A 25,005-nucleotide genomic window follows, 5' to 3' on the forward strand; every position below is an offset into this window, starting at 1 on the left:
AAATAAACAATGCTTAATTCAATGGTAATATCGGCAGTTCGAGTAATTAATTTTTCTTTAAGTTATATCGAATTCATTAATACAGACTTTAAGGGATTATTATTTTATTTTTATTGTTACAAATTCCGATGCTTTATTTATATAAAAAAAAGCAAAAATAAATTCTTGCGTTTTTTATTTACTACTGAAAACCATAACTTTAGTAAAGGTATTTTTTGTTTAAACAAAATAATACATTTCCACTAAGATTTAAATAAAAATAATTAGTTCATTATATTCCGTGATCATTATTTGATAAATACTGAAAATTTCATTAAAATTGGTTAATTTCCTGATTTTTGGTGATTATTTAACTAAAGGGAGGGGGGTCAAAATGTTTATACATTTTGAGCATCGGCGTTCATTTTGCCTGTACCTACAAGATGGCCACCAACAATAACGTAAAAAATGACATTGCTTAATATCCAGAAAGCTACTTATTTGTAGAAAATTTAAATGCGATATTCGTTTTCAGCATAGCCGAAAACCTTTAAAGGTAGTCATTTTAAAGAAAAATGTTAAGGTGGAAACAAGGTAAAAATTTACAAAATGCATCACAATTAAATTCTTTATCGAACCGTCTAATTATTATTATTATTATTTAAATATCCTCAGTTAAAAAAAACGGGTTTGTTTTACAGATTAAAAAAAAAAATGGTCTTGACAATGAGTTAAAAATAAATTCAAGTTTCACAATATCTTTTTTATTTAATTTTTTTTTTTTTTTTGACCACTAAAAAACACAATTCTACCTTAAGTACAAATAAGAAGTTAAACGCATGTACTTTGTTGTTTTTTACGCTTTTAGTACATGTGTACTAAAAGCGTAAAAAACAACAGAATAGCATTGTTTGGAAATCGAATTTGAAAAACTTGAAAATAATTTTTTTTAAATTGATGAACTCAGAATAAAAAATGGCAAGTCTTACTAGACAGTTTTCTATATTAAAGAGAATACTTTAGTCAACTGAGTGCATGACGTGCTTAGCAGCCGTTTTTCTGTAAGCGAATTTGATTTCTATAAAAGATAACATTTTAAAGAAAATTCCGCGCAATTAATAATTATCAAATATTTACATATTATACATGAAAATAATTCTGAAATTATTATCTATATGAAAATGGATGATATATGCCGATTTATCTCATCAATTTGGAAATATTCTTTGTCAACTTTGCTCTGTCATAACTTTGTTTCCTGTGGTCGTAAAAAAAAAAAAAAAAATCAAACACCATTAGAGATGGACTTCTTTGTTTATATCGCCTGTAAAATTTCAGCCATATCCAATCAAATTTAACTCCACGCATATGTATCCAAACGAAACGTATAAAATGTAAACATTGAAAAAAGTGTTTCCTATTTTTGTTGTCATTTTTTACCGTTTTTTCATTTTTAACTTTGAGCATAAAAATATTGAACGCATAAAAGAAAAATAAATTAACATCATTGGAATGCTTATTTTATTCTCTTTCCATCAATATAATTCTTTTAAAAATTGACCATCAAATAAAAAAGATATGACTTGTTAAAGTGCATTAGGTATGTAATATTGCCGATGTCCACGAAAATACATGCTAATAGTAACACAAAAAGAATAGATGAGAGCTTTTGGGTAGATGTAGAACAGTTGAGTAGCAGGGTCAGTTGACAAGAAAAACAGATGGAAAGTGATAAAGATGGATTTGAGAGAAAGAGGAATAAATAAAGACATGGCCAGAGATAGGTTAACTTGGAAGTCAATTTCTAAAAGCTGTCCAACACATGCTTGCATGTAAAACGGATGTTAAACAGATGATGATGATGATGATGATGGTGATGTCTCATCATTATCATCATCTTTTAATTAGTTTAGTGATTCCAACCATAATAATATTTTATTGTTGTGTGCAAAGATTTAATGTAAGTTTGAAAACAAATGTTAAAAGTTGGCGATTTTTACTTAAACGGAAATACAAATTTTTTGTGGGATAATCATACCTTTTTATAGAGTAGTCATTCCCTTATTAAAAATAAAATATTCCAAACAAAATTGACCAAATAAACACATGATCCAACTTTGGCCAATGAAGTATTATGAAAATTTATATAAAACTAAATGTAGACATTTGAAGCAACAGCAGCACTGACTTGTCAGTGTAACAACTGGCTGCTTATATGGAAGAAAACAAAAAAGGTAGAAGAGGAAGAAGAAAAACTAAAATCATTATATTAAATTGAAGGCAAAAGTGTGAAACAAATTTAAAAATACTGTAAGAATTTTTCTTCAAATCAAATACAGGTTCAATAAACTATCAAATAATAAATGTACTTTTAGAACTGCACGCCTGTGGAACTCTGTTCCGTCTGCCTGCTTCCCTCCGGACTACAACTTGGATGTCTTCAAGTCTAATGTTAACAAGTTCCTAATGAACCGCCCCCTTAAGTAAACACTCCATCAAATCTCCACACTAACGTAATGTACTTGCAATAACCCTTATCCGTGAGTGGCTTCCGGGCCTTGATAAGTGGTGATCACTGTGTAAAAAAAAAAAAAAAAAAAAAAAAAAAATATTTACCATTATAATGGGTTTAGGGCATTAAATATGAACACTAGTATATAATGTAACAACACTGACACAATACTTATTGAGTATCTGCTTATTCCTCCCAAATAAAAAACAAAAATTTACAATAAAACAAACAATTGTGTACACAAGAGAAATTCTTACTTTATCTACTTTAAGAGATTTGAGTCCAATAAATGAACATTGTTCATCTGCTTCCATCCAACTGGTCCCACTGCCCAAATCTTGGTAGCAACTAATGCTTACTTCGGCTTGATGGGCATCCACTAAAAATAAAAGGGGAGACAACTTTACATTTTCTAAGGAAACAAGAGTTTAATAAATTTGTATGTATGCTGGGCGGGCTTGGTTTGGTTGCTCTACAGCAATGGTTCTAAACCTTTTTATTAATCGTGACTTTTTCTTTTTCATGTATTTTGGTGAACCCTTATAGTTTAGTTTAGTTTTCAGTCTTGAAGGAAGACTGAACTGATATTAACATTACATGTATCATGGGGGTCCACATGGACCCCGGTTGAGAACCATTGCTCTACAGCAATGCAAAAATACAACACATTTTGCAAACAAATTGAGGTTAATAATTCATGGTTAATAATAATTTTAGAGATTTTTTTTTTAAATATACCACTTTGTATTGTTTGAAAGCAACTTATAGCAACAACAAAAAAAAATTAAATGTTTTTTTTTTTTATAAAAAAACATTTTTAACTTAATCAAATAAATTATCATCATTATTTTTCTTGGTAACTCTAGACTAATTTCAAAATAGTTTTGTTTAAACTTATTGGGAGATATTTTAAAATTGCCATTCTATGAGGAGTGTATTTTGGGACTGAAGGAATTAAAAAAAAATATTGGAATAAAATAAATTCAAGGAAAACCCAATTTACCAATTAAATTTATAAAAATAAATTCATGGAAAACCCAATATATCAATTTTAGAAGAGTGAAATGTCTACAGAGATTTTTTACCCTTCAATTCTAATGTGGGCAAAGATGATCTTATCATTCCCATCTTTTTTTTTCCAATGTTTAAAAATGTATGAAATATTGTCATTTTATTTTTATTTTCTCACTTTAAATCGATCTTTTGCTGAAAACATTACCTTAATAAGTTGATTTACATGGAACTTGTCACATTTAAATTAAAGTGTTATTGCATAAAAATAATTGGTGTTGTACCCAGATGCAAGATTACCCCACTCGGCAATATGAATTCATAGATCTTTTATTACACTTAGGGAGGGAGGTCAACAAGTTTCCTAGAGCTGAAGAGGCAAACGATGTGGCTTACAAACTTAGAATTGCTTAAGTAGATAGGCTCAGCATATAGCTTTGCTTGCATGCCTTATTTATTAGTCAAACATAGAAGTACCAACAGAGAGAATCTTCAAAGACTTCCAGTGCTTTAGCATGTTCCTGACTAAGATCATATATGCCATTCCTCCCTCTATTTCTTTCTTGTCATCTGGACAATCTGGGAATACTTGGTTGCCATTTAGTTTTGCATGTTTTGACCCTTTTTGGTTCTGACAGATTGACAGTAAAGGTTTGACAGCCTATCTAGTTGATAATACAAGAACCTTATCTCTTAGGTAGTGATAAGAATGGCTGCTCTATCAACAGTTGTATGACATTGGATTAACTCTAGTGCCATGTAGTGCATAGAAAAGGACCTCACAATTATTTTTAGTGAGCTTTCCAGTGTCCACAACCTCATAGATACAGATTTGGCTAATTATGCATCTTTTTTTTTTACATCAACAAGTACTTCCAAATACATTATCAAAAGAATAATAATGATGAAAAAAAAAGTAAAAAAAAAAAAGCAAACTAACAATAAAATTGTAAAACCAGACCCACCCCCCAAAAAAAACAATAACAATTTGCCACCTTTGAAGCTCTCCTTCATAAATATTAGCCCCTTTTGCTTCAGTGGCAATATGTTTTGTTTGGAATAAAAAGAAAAAGAAATCCAGAATGCATAACTCATTGGAAATATCTCCAACCAGCTTGTGAACAACTGTAAATAAATAGCTACTTTAAAATAAGCTTCACAATTTCTACACAGAAAAAGCAAACAATTTTGTGTCAGTAAATTAGACATATTTTTTTTTTTAAAATAAATAAAAGAATATAACAGTATTACGCAATGAATTATTTTGAAATAGTGCTAAGTTGCATTCTTTTAAATTCTCCTAAAGTTATTAACTGTAAGTAATTTGTTGTATCTAATTAATTGAACACAAGCTGGGTTCTTTTTTATTATTAATAACTGGGTTTGGGTGTTTTGGAGTATCCAATACACTGTGATTAATTAATTTAAGATCTTGCAATTTTACATATAGGTAAGCGAAGGGAGTGTCTGTCATAAATGAAGATAATAAACTTAGTCGAAAGTGTATATTTACTCATCTGAACGAGTTCCAGATTTAAAAGACGGAAGTAAACAGTGTTAGTTAATTTGAAGATCATGTTGAATTACATTCCTTTACTCAATTTGAAAACCTTGCTAAAATTGTTTATTTACTTAATCTATTATGATTCGTCATTTTTTTTTTTTTTTAACTATGTTAAAATTCATTCATTTTGTTTTCCATTTTAAAAAATATTTTACAGTTAATATTAATTCTTTCTGCAAAAAACATTAACAAAAATAAAAAAACATTAACAAAAATAAAAAAAAACATTAACAAAAATAAAAAAAACATTAACAAAAATAAAAAAAAACATTAACAAAAATCAGTTCATGTATATTCTTATTTATGATATCTAAAAAAAAAATTTTTTTAAAAATAGTTTCAGTATTATTTCTGTAAAACTCAGTTTATGGATATGATAATTTGACCTATATTTTCAGCAGGTCTTCAAATTAACATTGTTTACTTCCAAGGACTTTCAAAACTGGAGCAGGATTTTGCCAACTTAATTATATAAATAGTATAATTATGTCAATCATTGTATAATTTATTACATAGCTAATTCCATAGAAAATGACAAATTCCATTTGACCAATCACAAATTCTTAAGTTCATTTTATTTTTTCCTCTTATTTTGCAAAGTAAAATTTATGATTAGCTAATCATAATGAATTTCGAATTTGAAATTAAAAATGATTTTTATTTTATTGATTCTTCATGAAAAGTTTCGAATAAAAATAATTTCACTTTGTTGCTCTCACCTGAGTCCGTGTTAACCAGCATGATATGGATGTTTGTCAGTTCTCCAACAGCGACTTGAGGAATGTTAGCAATGTCAAAATACTGAGAATTCACTACGACAGCTTAAAAAAAAAAAAACAGTTTGTTTTAGATTATATCCGAAAATAAAATCTATATATGACTAAAACTACTGATCTTGCTTTTCACCGTGCACACTGTTCGTGACTATTTTAGTGATGAAGACAAGGGTGAAAGATAAGAGAAATAGTGGGAGGAGATGAATGCTGTAAATAATTAAGAGAGGGGGAAGCAAGAGAGAGAGATGATGGGGGAATTAAGGAGGAAGAAAGCAAGAGAGAGAGGAGAACAAAGCAAGAGAGAGAGAGAGGGGAACAAAGTAAGAGAGAGAAGAAAAGGAAGTAAAAGAGAGAGAGGAAAGGGAAGAAAGAGAGAGAGAGGAAAGGGAAGGCTGAGAGAGAGAGGAAAGGAAAGGAAGAGAGAGAGAGGAAAGGAAGAGAGAGAGAGGAAAGGAAAGGAAGAGAGAGAGAGGAAAGGAAGAGAGAGAGAGGAAAGGAAAGGAAAAGAGAGAGAGGAAAGGGAAGGAAAAGAGAGAGAGGAAAGGGAAGGAAAAGAGAGAGAGGAAAGGAAAGGAAAAGAGAGAGAGGAAAGGAAAGGAAAAGAGAGAGAGGAAAGGAAAGGAAAAGAGAGAGAGGAAAGGGAAGGAAAAGAGAGAGAGGAAAGGGAAGGAAAAGAGAGAGAGGAAAGGGAAGGAAAAGAGAGAGAGGAAAGGGAAGGAAAAGAGAGAGAGGAAAGGGAAGGAAAAGAGAGAGAGGAAAGGGAAGGAAAAGAGAGAGAGGAAAGGGAAGAAAAAGAGAGAGAGGAAAGGGAAGGAAAAGAGAGAGAGGAAAGGAAAGGAAAAGAGAGAGAGGAAAGGAAAGGAAAAGAGAGAGAGGAAAGGGAAGGAAAAGAGAGAGAGGAAAGGGAAGAAAAAGAGAGAGAGGAAAGGGAAGGAAAAGAGAGAGAGGAAAGGGAAGGAAAAGAGAGAGAGGAAAGGGAAGGAAAAGAGAGAGAGGAAAGGGAAGGAAGAGAGAGAGAGGAAAGGGAAGGAAAAGAGAGAGAGAGGAAAGGGAAGGAAGAGAGAGAGAGGAAAGGGAAGGAAAAGAGAGAGAGAGGAAAGGGAAGGAAAAGAGAGAGAGAGGAAAGGGAAGGAAAGGAGAGAGAGGAAAGGGAAGGAAAGGAGAGAGAGGAAAGGGAAGGAAAGGAGAGAGAGAGGAAAGGGAAGGAAAGGAGAGAGAGGAAAGGGAAGGAAGAGAGAGATAGAGAGAGAGGAAAGGGAAGTAAGAGAGAGAGAGAGAAAAGGGAAGGAAGAGAGAGAGAGAAAAGGGAAGGAAGAGAGAGAGGAAAGGGAAGGAAGAGAGAGAGGAAAGGGAAGGAAGAGAGAGGAAAGGGAAGGAAGAGAGAGAGGAAAGGGAAGGAAGAGAGAGAGAGGAAAAGGAAGGAAGAGAGAGAGGAAAAGGAAGGAAGAGAGAGAGAGAGGAAAAGGAAGGAAGAGAGAGAGAGAGAGAGGAAAAGGAAGTAAGAGAGAGAGAGAGAGAGAGAGAGGAAAGGGAAGTAAGAGAGAGAGAGAGAGGAAAGGGAAGTAAGAGAGAGAGAGAAAAGGGAAGGAAGAGATAGAGAGGGAGGAAAGGGAAGTAAGAGAGAGAGAGAGAGAGAGAGAAAAGGGAAGGAAGAGAGAGAGAGAGAGAGAGAGAGAGAGAGAAAAGGGATGGAAGAGAGAGAATAAAAGGAAACAAGACAGAAAGGAGAATAAAGCAAGAGAGAAGAGAAGAAAGGAAAGAGGGGAGAAAAGCAAACTAGAAAAGAGGAGGGAAAGTAAGCTAGTGAGAGGGAGGGAAATGAGAGAGAGGAGGATACAAGAGAAAGATAAGAAGAGAGAGAATTCACCATTCATACATTATGATGTCTTCAATTTTCAATAGATGTTCATAAAACGATTATCAACCTAGTTGTCCTAGTTGATAAATAGAATTTAATACTTACTCCATTTGATTGGACTGAGTTTCATGAGGTTAAGTTGGAATGAACTCCACACCACATTCTCCAGAGAGACCTTTCCAGTAGCATTTACTGCAGACTAGAAAATATCGTTCAGGAAAAATTGCATTTCCACAATAGAAATATAAACAAAGGAAGAGAAAGAGAAAAAAAAGGAATTGAATAATACAAATGATCTGATGAGCATCTAAAATTACACAATAATAATAAAAAATAATTAAAAAAAAAATAATAATAAAAAAATAATAAAAAAAATGCCAATTTTGTGAGTGAATGCTCAAAATTTCTTATTAATCATTATTCACAGTGAAATGCGGTTTTACATCCCAAACAACTTATTTCATTTTTTTACACAAACCAATGTTTTAATTAAACACAAAAGTAATATTAATAATAGTAAATTATTGCAAGTATAATCATGTGAAACAAAATAAGACGACCAAAGAAAAAATAAATAAATAAGGTAGATAACTCCAAGTTTTACCTTTAAAAAAAAATGGTTTTGATTAGATACGGCCATAACTATGTTTATTAGTAGAAAATTTTACTCTTTTTTTGGTACTTGTACAGTTTAGTCAAGACATTAAAAAATGAAAATATCGAAAAAAGGTTATATTTCATGTATCTGTTATGGAACTAAGTTCTCCGAAAAAAAAATTCATTTAATTTCATCAAGTAGTTTTTTTTTTTACAGCGAAAAAACAATTTGTTATGATACTGAGCAAAAGGATCGATTTTTAGGAAGAAAAGCTAGAATTAAAGATGGGGAGGGAGTGTCGGCACTTTACATGGAGTTATCTCCCCATGGCATGTTGTTCAGCTTCAGCAAATTTCACAATGGCTGACTTCAACGCACTCTCATAAGAACGTGTTTTTCCGCTGTAAAAAAAAAACTACTCAATAAAATTAAATGAAATTTTTATTTGGAGATCTTCAGTCCAAAATGGATACGTACAATATAACCTTTTTTTGATATTTTCATTTTTTAATGTCTTGACTAAACTGTACAAAAGTGCCCTTTTTTGTTTTGAAACCAAGTTGACTGGCAAAAGAAAAATGACCGATATAAATAAAAAATGATTACTATTTATTTTTACCACTGGTAATAAAGAAAATATAAAGAAGAAAATATATTTTATTTTTTTTTTTAGAAGAAAAAGGTAAAACTTTGAATGTGGAGTTATTCACCTCAGTCATCATGAAACGAAGAGAGTGAAAGAAGGATTTGAAAATATAGCAACAACTGCTATGTATTAGCATGAAGGATACGGCAGACCACCTAACATCAATGCAATTTGACAAGTACATTTTCCACACATCAAGAGGTTCAATGATGACAGGACACTTTAGATGGTCCGCAGACTGCAATCTGTTGTTGGCTGAAGGTAGAGAAAGATTCTCATCTTGCTTTGGTAAATGACAGCGAGTGAATGGAATGGCAATTCTGAAAGCACATAACATAGCAAGTAAATGGAATCGTGTGTAAGCACAAGAATCATCAGAGGACAAAATAAAGTTCCTCATTATAAAATGAGTGTAACGATAAAGAGAAAAAATACTTACATGTTATTGTTTATCAAAAATATTTTTGGAAAAAGACTTTATTATTTGGATTATTCAAACTTATGTTCTCATCTTGGGTATTATTCTCACAATGTTTCAACTGACACAACATCCACCATTCTTAAGACACTATCCTCGAGTGTCTAGGGTCTCTCTGTACAGGGGTTTGCCAGAACAATCTGGCATGAGGATACTTTTTCCATAGAAGTAAACCCTGACCAAATATTCAAAATCACATAATATTCGCTGCACAAATAAGATCTCCTCACTACGGCCACTCCACAGCTTTTCCGATGAATGGTGCACCTTCTCCAAGTGATATTACCTCAAGTAATAGCACGAAGCTGGATACTCCACCAGACTAGATAAATTTATGTCCTGGAATCCAGTAAGACCATGAGACCAACATGCAAGATATACTACAACGTATGAAAATGGTTAATTGGGAAGAGGAAGATTATGTTCTCAATTTCTTTACTAACTCAGTGCTTGAGAGACAAAGAACTTAAATGGAACATTCGAATATCTATGCATCTCATATAGAGTTCAAGTGTTAGCCTCAGGTAGTGGGCCCCTTGATTTCTGAGAACTTCGACTGAAGTAAAAGAAAACAAAAAAACAGATGTATCTTGTCAAACTCAAAAATTAGTATAAGATTTTTTTATTTAATCTACAGAATGCTTGGATAGAAGTTTTAATAATTCATAATTGTATTCTTAATATCACCTACATTGAGAATTCAACTTTCAACCTCCATAAAACTGTCACTTAGAACTGATCATACTTAGCACTTTATCTGTTTACGTTGTGAGTCCTTGTGGACAATTCTAGTATAAATTTTAGAAATTTTAAACTTATACTTGTTTTAGATGTGCAATCTTACTATTTATCATTATATATATATATATATATATATATATTATATAAATAATCCAAAGCATTATGAGAATAACATCTAAAAGAAGAGTAATCCAAATAATCCAAATCATCAATCATTATCTCAAAAATCATAAAACATAATACTAATCTAATTTAGACTTTATGCCTTTCTCTATATTTTCAAACTCTATTCCAAAACTAAAAGTCACAGAACGGCGCTAGAGGCTCAAATGATTGGATTTTTTACAGACCGTTCTTTTATGGGTCTTTAGCCAATTAAAATATGAGTCTTTATGGGTCTTTAGCCAGTTAAAATATGAGTCTTTATGGGTCTTTAACCAATTAAAACATGAGTCTTTATGGGTCTTTAGCCAATTAAAATATGAGTCTTTATGGGTCTTTAGCCAATTAAAATATGAGTCTTTATGGGTCTTTAACCAATTAAAACATGAGTCTTTATGGGTCTTTAACCAGTTAAAATAGTTTTTAAGGGGTCAAAAATTGGTTAAAATTTAAAAAAGAAAAAGAAAAAATTGTTGTACATTTTGTACATTCATCTTAGTTTATGTTTACTTTCAAATCAGTTCATATGTGTGTCATGTTGGTAAAGTGGTAACATCACCAGCTTTAAATGCTACAGTTTTGCTTTTGGTTTCAATTCTAACTGATGACACCCAAATACTGTTTTATTTTTTGAAATCCGGAGTCTATATACAAAATCTGGACAAATTAAAATATCATATTTAAGCGTATTTTATGCCCATGACAAATTTTAATTTATAAACGGCTAGATGTCTGTCTCCATATTTTCAAACTCTCTCCTCTGAATCTAAGAGTCACAGAGCAGCGTTAGAGGCCCCAAATGATTGGATTTTTTACAGATGGTTCTTTCATGGGTCTTTAGATGGTTAAAATAGTTTTTAAGGGTCAAAAATGGGTAAAAATTGAAAAAAATCCTTATTCATTTTGTGCATTCATCTTAGTTTAGTTTAAAGCAATTCATATACGTGTCACATTAGTACAGTGGTGACGTCACCAGCTTTTAATTCTGGCTGATGGTACCTAAATACTTTTTTTTTTTTACTTTTGAAATCATGACTCTATAATAATACATACAAAATCTGTACACATTAAAACATCAATTTAAGTGTATTTTACACCTGGGCAAAAAGGGAAAAGGTGTTTTTTTTTCTTTTTCATGGCAAATGTAACCATTATCATCATTATAATCACACAACAGTTTATTAATAATGATAATGATTTTATTTATTTTTATTAAATAAATATTTAAGGGTTAAAAATAAATGTATCTAATGTATGACATAAACAGATAAAGTGCTAATTACTAAAAGAAAAACTTTGTTAATGTCCAATTTATTTTGTTGATAAAATTATCCCCAAAAAATTGAAATTGTTGTTGTGCTTAAATTTGCCAACATATATTTGTGTGTAAACTTAACCAGAAGTTGTCAGTTGAATTTCAAAATAATTTCACCAGAAATTTTCATTAATGCTATGTTTTTTTCATTAAATCTCTAACTATTACCACTAAATACCAAGATTATTGTGCATAAGAAAGTAGGTAAATAAAATTACAAAATGGCTAATATAGAATATTAATTTATTAGTATGTAAATGAAGCATGGTTATATCACGAGATATTGAATATTTCAAAAATATGGTTTTAAATCATTTAATTAAATAAGCCCAAGGTGTTTGGACATAAATTTAATTCAGATAAATGAAAAAAAAATCTTTTGCATTTATTCATTTACATTTATTATAAATTTTAAAGACATATTTTGAATATTCTTTGATATAGTTTAGTTTTGTATTATTGTAATATTCTTATATATTCTATATTCTTTTGGATATAGTTTGTTTTATATTTAGAGCATGTTTGAAATTGGATTACACAAGGAATCTATTTTGTTAGACAATTACTTTTTGGTAAGTAAAAGAAAAGGCAGAATTTACCTTCGGCATTGGGAAGCTTCGATAATAATCTTTCCACCATCATTGTACTGCACTTCCGTCTGGTGGCCAGATTGGTTCATCAAGTCAAATAATACAAAGCACCGATCATAGCTGGAAATTCATAGTTGATAGCGAAAGGATATAAAAAAAGCAATAAAATTTAGCATAACATGGATGTTTATATTAAAAAATGAATTCCAATTAAGGAATAATATATATAACATGGATGTTTATATTAAAAAATGAATTCCAATTAAGGAATAATATATATAACATGGATGTTTTATTTTACTTTCATGCAACTAAAGCAAAAGTTTATACATGAAAATATAAACAACAAATACTATCCATAAGTCTATGTATGTGTGTATATACAGTATACAGACCACATAAAATAGCTAAAATACTTATGATATATGCTAATTCATAATATATATATATATATATAGATATATACATATAAAACTTTGAATAGACAAAACTGTTTATGGAACATGTTTAGATACAAATATTTTATTAAAAGAAAAAAAATTCATTCAAGTTTCTTTTTCCATTTTTTTCTTTTTTTAAAGTTAAAAGATTTCTTATTAATTCCAGATTGCATTAAATCCATCATCAAAGAACGAAAGAGTTCTTTTGCTTATTTTTTTTTTTTTAAAGTAAAATCTATTTTTTCACATACAGAAAAGTTCTATGACACACCTTTGACATCACATGGAAATGCATTTTACTTGCAAGGAAAAAAAAACAGAAAGTAAAAGGACTCTTGTTCTTTGATGATGAATCTTATATAGTCCGAAATTACAAAGAAATATTTTAACTTTAAAAACAGAAGAAAAAAAGGAAAAGAAATTGGAATCAAAATGACATGAATTGCAAGCCTTACACCATTTCGAATAACTAGCATGTAGTTGTTATTTTTTCTTTAAACTGAAAACCTACCACCCTCTAAGCTCAACATGAGCCATTATAAATATCCCCCCCCCCTCTCAAAAAAATAAAAACATGCAACCAAAATTCATATCTAAAAGTGGCATAAGGTATGTGACTTTACACCACCTAAAACAATAATCAACTTTCATGGCATTTTTTTACAGTGGCCTTTTTTTAAATCTTGAATAAAAATATTATCCCCAAATTAAACCTAGGTTATTAGAAATATATTCCTTCTCTCTGAGAAAAAATATAAATATATGTACATGTGCGTGTGTGGGAGAACATAGAAATACCTAGGTTGGTGTATGAGGACACTAAATACATCACAAGAATATGTCATCTACTTCATCGATATGTAGAAAAGGCAAATGCGTGCACACATTTTTTGTATGTCTCAAAAAGGCTTTTTTTCGCCGACGGTCTAGGGGGGGGGGGTTACTATCGCTTAGAAGTGTTTATATACCCTCTAGATAATAATATCTATGATTTGGGAACATGTGTCGCCTCTAGATTTATTTACATCGACTTTTATGAGATTCGCGCTATTTCGCTCTGTCCCCTGTTTGTCCTGCTTTTTAGTATAAATACAGTGAAATTAAATTCAAACGAGTTGTGTTCTCGGCTTTTGTGCTGAAACGTCCAGAAAGCAATCAGCTTTTGATCAATGTGGAGTTTCTCCTTATATCAGACAATTGCTATTCAATTTGGACAATGGGGGAGCTGTTTTCCCTCTACCCACCATTATCTGGGGGGAAAAATACTGCCATGTCATCATAATGATCCCGCGGTGACCTCATTTAGCATCTTCCTGTCAGTCAAACCTCTTTCACTCGCTTAATAAAGCCTTAACTTAACACACTAATCAATTACTCTCACTCGTGGTCGAGACAGTTAAGTAGTTGCTTTTGTTTCCACCTCCGCGTCAAGGCTTCCGGGTCCAATCCCGCCTCTCGACTAAAAGTATTTTTTTTTCTTTTACAACTTTAAACACCCGGGCAACAGTTTATCCCCCCCCCCCATACACACAACGTTGTTATCTTAAGATTGCAGGTTCGATCTAACAGGTTTATTTATGCTATTTTTTTTCCGTTTTGGTTTTTCCTATTTTTTTAACATCGTCATTTTTATAATATTTAAGCAGGGTTATTACTTACCTATACACACACCTACAAACACCCGGGCAATGCCGAGTACCTCCCGCTAGTATATATATAAAAGGCAAAAGTGGCGCGTGCATTTTTGTATGTCCAGCAAAGGTTTTTTTTTTTTCGGGGGGGGGGGGGGGGGGTTACTATTCTTTAGAACTTTTTTATATACTCCCTAGATTATAATATCTAGGATTTGCGGATGCACGTCGATTCTACATTTATTTTGATCAACTTTTATAAAATTCACGCTATTCCATCCTCTCGCGTGTTTGTTTGTGTTTTTCGTATAAAAGTGAAACTAATCAAAAACGAAGGCAGCATCCTGGCAGCTTTGATCAATGTGGGGGAAACCGCTCATATCAGACAATTGCTATTCATTTGGACACTCCCTTTTTGTGGGGAGCTGGTTTTCCCCAACATCATGGGGAAACAAATAAATGAAATGGTGGAAAGCTGAACTGGCCTTCAGCCAATGTTCATTTGTTCACCTGTGCAAGCTAACTTTTTGATTCACATTGCTAAATTTGAACACTTTTCACTTCCTATGGCCTCGTAGCGTAGCGGTAAGATATCACGTTTTCTTTCACTTTCTTTTCCGCCTTCGGGTTCGTCATGGGTTTGAGCCTCCCTCGCTACTAACACTTTTTTTTTTTCTTTTACACCTCCAAACACCCGGGCAACACTGGATACCCCCGCTAATATGATATAAAAATGAATAAGGAAATGCTGTATTTCTACAAATTCTTGCAAGTTTAAAACATCACCAGTAAACCTTTCATATGGATATGTATTTCGATACAATAAAAAGTTAAAATCAGTTAAAACTATCAGCAAATGCTATGTATACCTTCCAGCTGGAATGACATCCCATTTTTGAACAGAAATTGTTGGGAAGATTTCAACTCGAAGAGAAATTGCACACTGTCGACAATAAGATTCTTCTAAACCGGGGCCTCCACTATAGCACAGCGTTAATGTCACTTCCAGAGTCTAAAAGGCAAAAGAAAAATATGAAATTCACACAAGTCAATAGAAATATGCTTCTTAACATGGTCATTACTAATAACATAAAACCTCAATCAACTGTTATATGAAATTTGTTTTATATGCTGGCATGTGTTGGACAGTTTTTAAAAATCGACTTGTAAACATCTTTGGTCAGGTTTCTTTGGTACTCGTTTCTTTAACTGAGGCAAATATTTTATAGACCCGATATCCTTTCTGATGGTAACACAGTAAAGTGATGGGAATCAGCTTTTTTTATTGCAACACCATCTCTAAGTGAGTGCCCACTTCATCTTCCCTTAATTATGCAACCATATTGATTGATTATTATTGATATGAATCTCTTCATTAAAGAAAAATAACATTTTTCAATTTAAAGAATGTTTGTAGCAATAAAATTAAGCGACAACTTCACATAAGTGTATTTCAGGCAACTTTAATAATTACACACCAAATTATTTTATATTTACTATTAATTGAATATTGAAAATCACACAATCACATTTACTTTACATGCTTTTCTGTTTGTCAACTATTATCAAAAGATTAAAATGGCTGACTTGCTTATAAAAAAAAAAATATATATATATTTTGGCATATTTTTCTGTAATTAAATAATTTTTATTTTTTTTAATTTTTATTTATTGCAGTTTTTATTTTATAACAATTCAACATGTAATTATCAAAGTTAGATTAATACACGACATACACACATTGAATTGTTATTTACAATTCCTAGATTATTTATTGAAACAAAAAAATATAACAAAAAGCAAACTTCAAAAATCCTATTAAAACACACACACACACATGTAAAGACACATTATTTTATTAATATTGAAATATTAATTACGATCAGACATTCCGTGATATATATTAAGTGTTTACCTTTCTGGAGTTTGTGTTGTATTTGTTAGCAACACTTGTAGAATAGGATGATATGTAAGCAGAACCTAGAAAAAAAACAAAAAGCAAAAATTTTATCTTTTTATAAGTCTGAAGACACAAACTATGATTCATTTTTTTTTCTGTTTCTTTTTACAAGTTCTAATAAAAGATTCTTATAGAATGATAATTTTTAATCTGGAGTGGCACTATTGAATAATGAATAGGAATGGAAGTTTCTGCTTTACAACACAATAACCTACTGTTTATTTTATGCCCGGCAGCTTTAATACAGTAATACATTAGGGATCTGTATGGAGTCTGTTGCTTTTCATTTGTGTCTTATAAGTGTGGTCCAAGGACCACACTTATATACATACAGGTTGTTTGGAAGAGATGTTTTAATCTGATCATTTAGTGCCTGCCTGTGAAACAACGGAAGATCAACTTGTTAAGCTGCTCTATGGCATGTTAATTTCTTGAAATATTTTATGAAAAAAATGTTTATTTTATGTATTTTTTGTCAGAATAATTGCTATTTACATGTTATTTGAGGTTTTTATGAGATTTGTAATTAAAATTTTATCTGATCATTTTTCCTAATGTTTTAGTGTAGATACCTATTTTTGCCTAACAGTTTAATTACAAATAAAAATCAGTTTTATCATATTTTGCTGATCCACCATTGAGAGGAGTAGAAATCAGGGGGAGATAAGTCAAGTAAACAAGTATTAATGAATAGTGGAGCAGAAAAGTACAAAAACTGATTTTTATCTTTAATAAAAATTCTATTTGATAATGTTTCCTAATTTTTGGTGAAAATACTTTTTTTTTGCATGATACATAAGTATATCAAAGAGATTTTACTTGCAATTTGATTTTCAATTATGTCCCATACTGTATAAGCATTGAATATTTTGACGTCACTTGAAACTATATGAACCTTTGTTTTGTTTTTTTCTATATTTTTTTCTTTGAAAAATTGTAAAGTTGTCATGTAAAAATGTGATTAGGTATTTTATTAAGATAAATTAAAAATTAATTCATTAAAAGAAATTAGGGTCAATGCATTTTGGAGGTGAAAAATATCACCCATTAATGACTGAATAATTTAATTTTGAACATTTCAAAGGTCAAGTTCAAATCATAATTTGAAAGGTTATATTTTTTATATAGGATAAATGCAATCTCCTCTTATAATTGCTCTACTGTAATGTGCTAGGAACTGTACATTAAACTGCACTTGTGTGAAACCCATCCTTATTGAAACCATGTTCAATCTATATATTACTAAAAGTTAAGGTGTTTTTTGAGTTTGTATACAAACAGAAACATATGATTGGCTGACAAAAAATAGTACACATTACTAAGGCAATAGTTTTTACAATATCAATGTGTACAGAGTTTTAATTGCACATTACTCTAATGGATTTTTTGTAAATGGATACAAGTTTTATGAATTCAAAAATATTGATCTGTGGTCAAGGGAAATATGATGATAACCTGGATGATGATAACCTGGATGATAAGGATGACACAACATTAAAAACATTACTAAAATATCATTTTCAAACTTTATCAAAGTGAATCATTTTTTTTTATTTAATTATTTGGACTGTTATCATCATCTTCTCATTGTTGTTTTCTACAACGTTTCGGCCAATTATTCCTCTGGCCTTCGTCAGGTTAACCGCGACAGGATAGGAACGTCGAATCCTCCAACGACATCCACAACAATTACTGCCTTCAATAGCTGTTGTCATCTCACTATGGTTTGGTCAACTAATCCTCTGACCGGCTCTGGGTGGGATCGAAACCGCTACCTACCTCTAGACAATGCTCACCTGGAATTGTAGATATTCTGCATCTCTATCCACTGCATATCCACTGCACCACGAATGACAATCAAGGTTGGATTTTTTGGTCTTATAAATCCAATTGTTCTTCCAATTACTTTCCTATGCAAATACTAAGTAGAATATCGTTTTCCTCAAAATTTTCAAGGACATTTTTCTTCCTACCATTAATAAAGTTATAGAAGCTAGGTAAAGATGGATACTGACATAACCTGGTATCAACATTGCTCAACGATTGGATATAAACTATTTTATATAAATGAGGATTATATAAAATAAATGAAAAAATAAATCAAAAAGGTACCTTCAGAATTGTCAGCATCCGAATAAAAATGATTGTAACCATAGAGACTGATTGGAATACAAATGGAATCTTCAGGTTGGACTGGAAGTTGTGAAGTGATGCCATCTTCATTCCACATCACTATTTTCTTCAAAGCACCTAAAAAAGATTAATACAAAAATTTCATAAAAAAACAGGATTATAATATAGAAAAAACAAATTTCTACAACTCAAAAACATAAAAAATCTCCATCTCAAGACTTTGAAAAAAAACCCGTGACTCGTTGGATGATTAGTTTTTTAGTTTGCTATATAAAGCTAAAGTAAAGTGATCTCTCTGGAGTTGATATTTCCATGAGCATTTATCTTCCCCTTTCCTAAAATTGTTATCAACTTGGAAAAAATCTTTAGTAAAAATATTCATGTTTTAAAACCAATAATGGATGAGTTGATAGTGTTGAATGCATCACTTACCACGGTATTCAGGTTTGCTGGTAAGACCAAGATCTAACAACTCAAGCTTCTGATTACCAATATTATTGATAGTCAAAATCCAGTTCAGACTGAAACAGAACAAAGTTGTGTATAGAAATCAATAGAATCAAAGAAATATTCAAACACTTATCATTCAATATCTCATTAGTTATTCAGTCATTGATTATAATTTTAGGTATCTCTTTTAATAAATAATCCCATTTCAAACTGTATATATGTGTGTATATATTGGGGTGGAGAGGGCTCCTGTAAGCCGTGGTGAAGGCAACCTTTCTAGGAGAAGCAAATCTCTGATTTAAAAAACCATAAAGCGGAAGACCAGTACCGGCATTAAGCTGGTCTGCAGTTTAACTTGTTGCCGGCTATTTTGCTCTTGCTTGTTGCTGGATCTCAACATTTTGAACCAAGAGAGAGACTTAGCTGTCGTACAAAGCTAAGACTCTGTAACATCATCTTTGTATAGATACTCCCTCAGGCATTTAAAATGGTCCTGTGGCGATGGAAGTCATTTTTGGGCTCGTGGACTTTAAGTGTCTGAGGGAGTGGCACTCGTCTGACAAGACGTTGCAATCATCATCATATAAACACACACACACACGTCAAATGTGACTGTGATGGGGTTTGAATCCTTCAACCAGTAGCAATCGTCACTTCCTGCACTGATGATTGTGAAAACATGAAAAACTAGTGTCTGTCCTCAAAACATCTGGCCTTGATGAAGGGGAGACTAAAACTGGCTGCTATGGTTTCAAATAATCTGAAAGCAAGGGAGAGACTTGATTCCAAATATTTCTCATATGTTATATCTTCCCTCTTTGGTTTTTATACATAAAGTAAATTTCACAGTGTATAAGGATTATTTGATACTGGAGATATTCATAATTGTACCCTATTTCCAAAAGAGAGGAGATATAGCATATAAGAAATATTTGGAATCAAGTTTCCCCTTGCTGTTATTTCAGATCATTTGAAACCATAGATGCAAGTTTTAGTCTCCTCTCCATCAAGACCAGAGGTCTTGGGGAAATATCTCATATTTTGTAATTCATATACAAAACTAGGAAAACAAATGGCTATGATTGAAATATTGGTAAAAGTGCAGTATCTGTCCACTCACAAAAAATTCTTTAAAATTACCACTATCAAAGGTTTTCGAGGGTGCTGAAAATGAAAATAACAGCTAAAATTCCAGGAAACGAGTAGTTTCCAAGATAAGAATAAATTATGGTTTTTCAGAAGTGGAGAATTACTTTTCTATATTAATTTAACATAAAATGAACACCCATTTTATAGATACCGTTTTTTTGGGGGGGGGGCATATGTTAATTTTTTTTAGGGGTGGTGTTTATTTGTTTATTGTGGCCTGGTAGACCAACACATAACCTACCTTAAAAAACTTGTTTTCTACAGGTTTTCGGGTGCGCTGAAAATGAATATTGCATTTAAACCTTTTGCAAATAAGTATTTTTCTGGGTATTAAGCAATGTAATTCTTTATTCGTAGAGGGCATTGCTGTACGCATAAGCCTATGCATATTTTTGCTTAATAACAGGAAAAATACTTATTTGCAGAAAATTTAAAGGCGATATTTGTTTTCAACACACCCGAAAACCTATAGAAAATAAGTTTTTTAAGGAATGTTTTCTGTTGGTTTACCAGGCAACTAAAAAAAAAAAAAAATAACAGCCTCTCCCCCCAATAAAGGTGATCATAAAGTGGGTGCTCATTTAACGTTAATTTAATACAGAAACGTGATCCCCCCACTTTTGAAACAATGTGCGACTTGAAGGACAAATGTTAGATAGCCCACTACACAATTAAGGTCATTAGCTTTCTAACAAGCCTTCATTTGTTACATTCTGATCAATAGTTGCCAAGATTTTGAACTTACAAAATTGCTAAAAAGAACTGGTATATCTATATATAGTGACCGCCAAATTTATGGAGTGTTTTTGATTTTTGTAACAGAGTTTGTCTTTAAAAATCTACCAAAACTCAGGTAATTATCTAATCAATATCAAATTTTCACCGATTAATAAGTAAAGAATGCACCTTATATAGATGTAACTTTTTTTTTATATTCGTTATATAAATATATTTTGGGGGATTTCATGTGCCCCCTCCTTATTTTTCCCATGTTCGATCCCTTAAAATGCAAGTGATCCACTAAGCACACACTCATTTTGTGGGAGGAGAGTGAACAAGTGTAAAAAAAAAAATTTCACAGGATGCTTTCAATATCGAAGATTGAAATCTGTGTTTAGTTTTTTTATCTTTTGAAGTGTGAGATTCATTGAATATGTTATCAATAATTATTATCTTTCAGATGAGGAAAAAAATTTTTTTTTTTTTTTTACAAAAACGTTAAAATAGGCATACTTTTAAATCTTTAAAAATAAATTAAAAATTTAATTTTAGACTGCATAAACTTTCTATACTCCAGTACATAAAGAATGCTTTAAAGAATTGATACCAAAAAAAAAAAAAAAACAACAAAAAAAACATTATATTATAAGTATTAATTGTATCTGCGTATTAACACTTTTTTTTTCAAGATAAGGTAACCCGTTACGGTTTACAAAAAGTTATTTCCCTTTTCGAAAATTTACTATAACTATGAAGACATGGATTTCTGTAGATGATGGTAACATTCCAACAAGTTGCATCCACCCAGAGGGTTACCAAAAACAGCCCTTTTAAGGGCCACGAAATGCAATAAAGAATTGGAGGAAATACAGTATGATCTAGTTAATGGAAAAAATGTGTGGTTCATTGGTTATTATTAATTAGAAAATAAGAAAGGAAAAATGATTTTAATCATGAAATTAAAAACTGACTAAAAGTGATATTAAAACTGAGAAATATAATGCCAAAAATTTATGTTTGATGTAAAAATAGAAAAACAGTAGTTTTTCTATTTTTAACAAGTATTACGAAAAATTTAAAGCTTGATTGATCAATTATTATGAAGAAAAAAATTCTAAAGCTAAAAATAACATATTTAACCATAAATGGTGTTTGTAATTATAATTTAATTCAATTTAAAAAAAAAAACAATGTATTTGTCTGTCTAGTTACATTAAAATTCATGAAAATGCTTAAATAAATATTTAGACCGGACTGGGTTCCCATGCCTAAATTCCAAGATGGCGGTGGTAAGCACATGGTTCCTAAATTGTGTGAAATAATTTAATTATTTTAATTTATTTAAATATAAGGTAATTATATTCTAATATTTTTGCATATTCTTATAGCCAATCATAGTAAATTTTATTTAGACATAAAAAAGTTAGTTTAATTGATTCAAAAACGTTTTTAAAAAAAATTTATGTTTTGATGACATTCAACAGAAAATGGATCAAACGGGTTTTTTTTTTTTTAATTTAAAACTTAAAATTCTATTAAAAGTTATAGGAATGTATTATGTTATTCTGCCTTTAACATAATAAACTTCAGTGTTTTATCTTTCTGGTGAAACCAAAAGTTGTTCAGAAATAACGAATTTTAATAGATTTTAATAAGTTTTAGAAAAAGCAGTTTTCGATTGATTGGCGGTCACCATTTATATATATATATATATATATATATATATATATATATATATATATATATATATATATGGATATATCTATACTCGTAGCCAAATTGAATATTGAAATGCTCATATCTTTGGTTCTATGGGACAAAACTACATGAAAATTTGCAGGTTTGTTGAAGATTATAATACTATTCAATGGCTAAAATTTTATGACAATTGGTAAAAAAAAGAACCTATATTTTATAACCTTAAGGTGACTAATATATTCATCCAAGTAGTAAGTTTTTATTCAGAGGGTAAAATCTGCTAAGAGTCTTACTGTATTTATATAAAAATGCTCAATCAATGGAACTGTATTATATTAAGTATATAAACCTTCTCATTTGTATAATAATACTAGTTGGGAGACTTGATGTTAGCCAGGCTTGAATGAGTATCAACGAATGTTGCAAACTTCCAATATCTGACCTGATGGATAGAAATGGATGCCATTTCCTGATTCAGCAAAAATACCCTAAATCAGTTGCAGAAATCTAGATAACATTCAAAAAGTAAAAAAAATTGTTACCAAGTGTAATGAACAAACATGTGTATGTGATAGAGAGAAAGAGTGTGTGTGTGTGTGTTTCTCAGGTTAATAAATATTTTCCCAAATCTATCTAAAATTACAAATATGAAATAGCATCAACTTTAGCTATTGTTGCATGGAAATTATGCAGTTAATAATAAAAATAATTATATTAACAGTAGAAATGATATTGATGCTATTAAGTTCTAGGCCTTTAGACTAAGATTAGAGTGTAGCATCTGTTCTGATGTTATACTTCACCCTTTTCTGTTCTCAGTCAGTGGAGGAGAAATCCTTCATGACTGAGACAATTTTTATTTTTGTTCCAATTCAGAGTGCCCCTTATTAGGAAGCTGGATTCTCCCTATATTAAACACCAACCTTGTATCTAATGCTGCCCATGTGTGGAGGCAAGTAAATACGAATAATAATATCAACTTATGTAATTGTCCACTAAAAAAGTTTAACAGCAAATGTATATACAAATAAACAGTAAATAATATAAACAATAGATGAATATTATAATAGCAACTGAAAATATTTCGAGTATATAATTACCATGTAATGACAAAAAATAATATATAAATAGCAATACACCATCAAACTATATATGGAAACAAAAAATAAAAATATATAAATAAAAATACACCATTAAACTATATATGGAAACAAAAAATAAAAATATATAAATAGAAATACACCATCAAACTATGTATGGAAACAAAAAAATAATAAGTCAAGCATGCTTGGTCCCCCATGAATACACAGTGAACGAGGCATAAAAAAATTACTAAGTTTAGCATGGCCTCCTCCTTCCTGTAGTACCAAAAGTTCCAAGGGGACATCAAATCCTGGTGAAAATGAACAAACGATACAGTTTTAGGCTTTAACATATGTAAATTTGAATTCTTCACCATGCAAAAAATGAAATGACTAAGTCCATCATTTGCCCCCACCCTTACTCAGACCCAAAATCCTCAAAGGCCTTAACATATTTAAATTTGGATTCAGCACCAGGCAAAACTGCTATTAGATATATATATAAATAGCAATACACTATCAAACTATATATGGAAACAAAAAAAATATTAGCTGTAATATTAATTGTGGAATCTCAAAATTAGATTTTCCTTGCAATATAAAAAGTAGAAACGTAAATTATGCTTAGAGGAAAATATCAAATCATAATCAAAAACTAAATTTAAAAAAAAAAAAAAAAATCAAAACAAAAAAAAAAAAACCCACAAGAATTGACCATTGCAATCAGTAAAATGAAAAGAATTAAGAAAAAACACTTTTTTTTTTGTATTTATTGTACAACCACTCACCTCTGCCCTGCATAAAGAACAGTTGTAGCACTCGTAATAATATCTGTTCCATCAGGCGTCTGTAATGGGCAGTTAGAAGCCTTAGGTAAAGATGTAGTGACTTGGATTTGAGGTAATGCAGGAATTACTTCGACTATGTGCTGGCTATTACGCAAATGAGGAATATCCTTTAATTTACAATGACTACGTACACCATACACATGGCTAATATAACCTGAAAAAAAAAAAAAATGAAAAGAAATATTACACAAGAAATTCAGAAAAATTCAACTTCTCTTCAGTAAAATCTATATAGATAAAACTGTGTGTGTGTGTGTGTGCAAATATTTAATTGACAAACTTAAACTACTGGTCACATAACACTGAAATTAACAGGAAATAGTAATGGATGGTTTATAACAAGTAAAATCTTTGTTTGGATTGAGGAATAACGTATACAGAAATATGTCGGAAAGTTGAAATGCAAAATGTTTGTTTCTACTTGCTATATTTCTATTACTTTTGCATCTCATAAATTCCTCCATAGCAGTTTAATTTTAAATCTTTCTTATTTATCTGTCGATAGCTCAAATGGTAGGAAATGCAGCTGGAGTGCTAAATGTTTTGTTTCCAATTCTAGCTGATGGCACCTAATCATTTATTTTTTCAAACTTTTGAAATCAGTATTCAATAGAGAAATAGTTCTGCAAGTAAATACTGAAAATACTATAAAAGGAATTATTTT

The 25,005-nt window shown here is 30.8% G+C and overlaps 1 protein-coding gene across 2 annotated transcripts in view; it reads right to left on the bottom strand.

The window, feature by feature from the left end:
- The window catches only part of LOC145296059 (trafficking protein particle complex subunit 9-like), a 165,830-nt gene that overhangs the window by 6,078 nt on the left and 134,747 nt on the right, over positions 1–25,005 (bottom strand). For both annotated transcript variants that reach the window (XM_080142126.1, XM_080142127.1), the window contains exons 15-24: positions 24,282–24,495; positions 18,827–18,915; positions 18,374–18,511; positions 16,217–16,281; positions 15,171–15,313; positions 12,240–12,350; positions 9,090–9,264; positions 7,806–7,899; positions 5,786–5,887; positions 2,749–2,870 (exon numbers count right to left, since the gene is read on the bottom strand). In XM_080142126.1, coding sequence (XP_079998252.1) covers positions 2,749–2,870; positions 5,786–5,887; positions 7,806–7,899; positions 9,090–9,264; positions 12,240–12,350; positions 15,171–15,313; positions 16,217–16,281; positions 18,374–18,511; positions 18,827–18,915; positions 24,282–24,495 — 1,253 coding nt within the window. The remainder of the gene's footprint in view (positions 1–2,748; positions 2,871–5,785; positions 5,888–7,805; positions 7,900–9,089; positions 9,265–12,239; positions 12,351–15,170; positions 15,314–16,216; positions 16,282–18,373; positions 18,512–18,826; positions 18,916–24,281; positions 24,496–25,005) is intronic.

Source organism: Euprymna scolopes, chromosome 16 (assembly GCF_053919585.1).
Source record: "Euprymna scolopes isolate OS-2025 chromosome 16, ASM5391958v1, whole genome shotgun sequence".
Taxonomy (NCBI): domain Eukaryota; kingdom Metazoa; phylum Mollusca; class Cephalopoda; order Sepiida; family Sepiolidae; genus Euprymna; species Euprymna scolopes.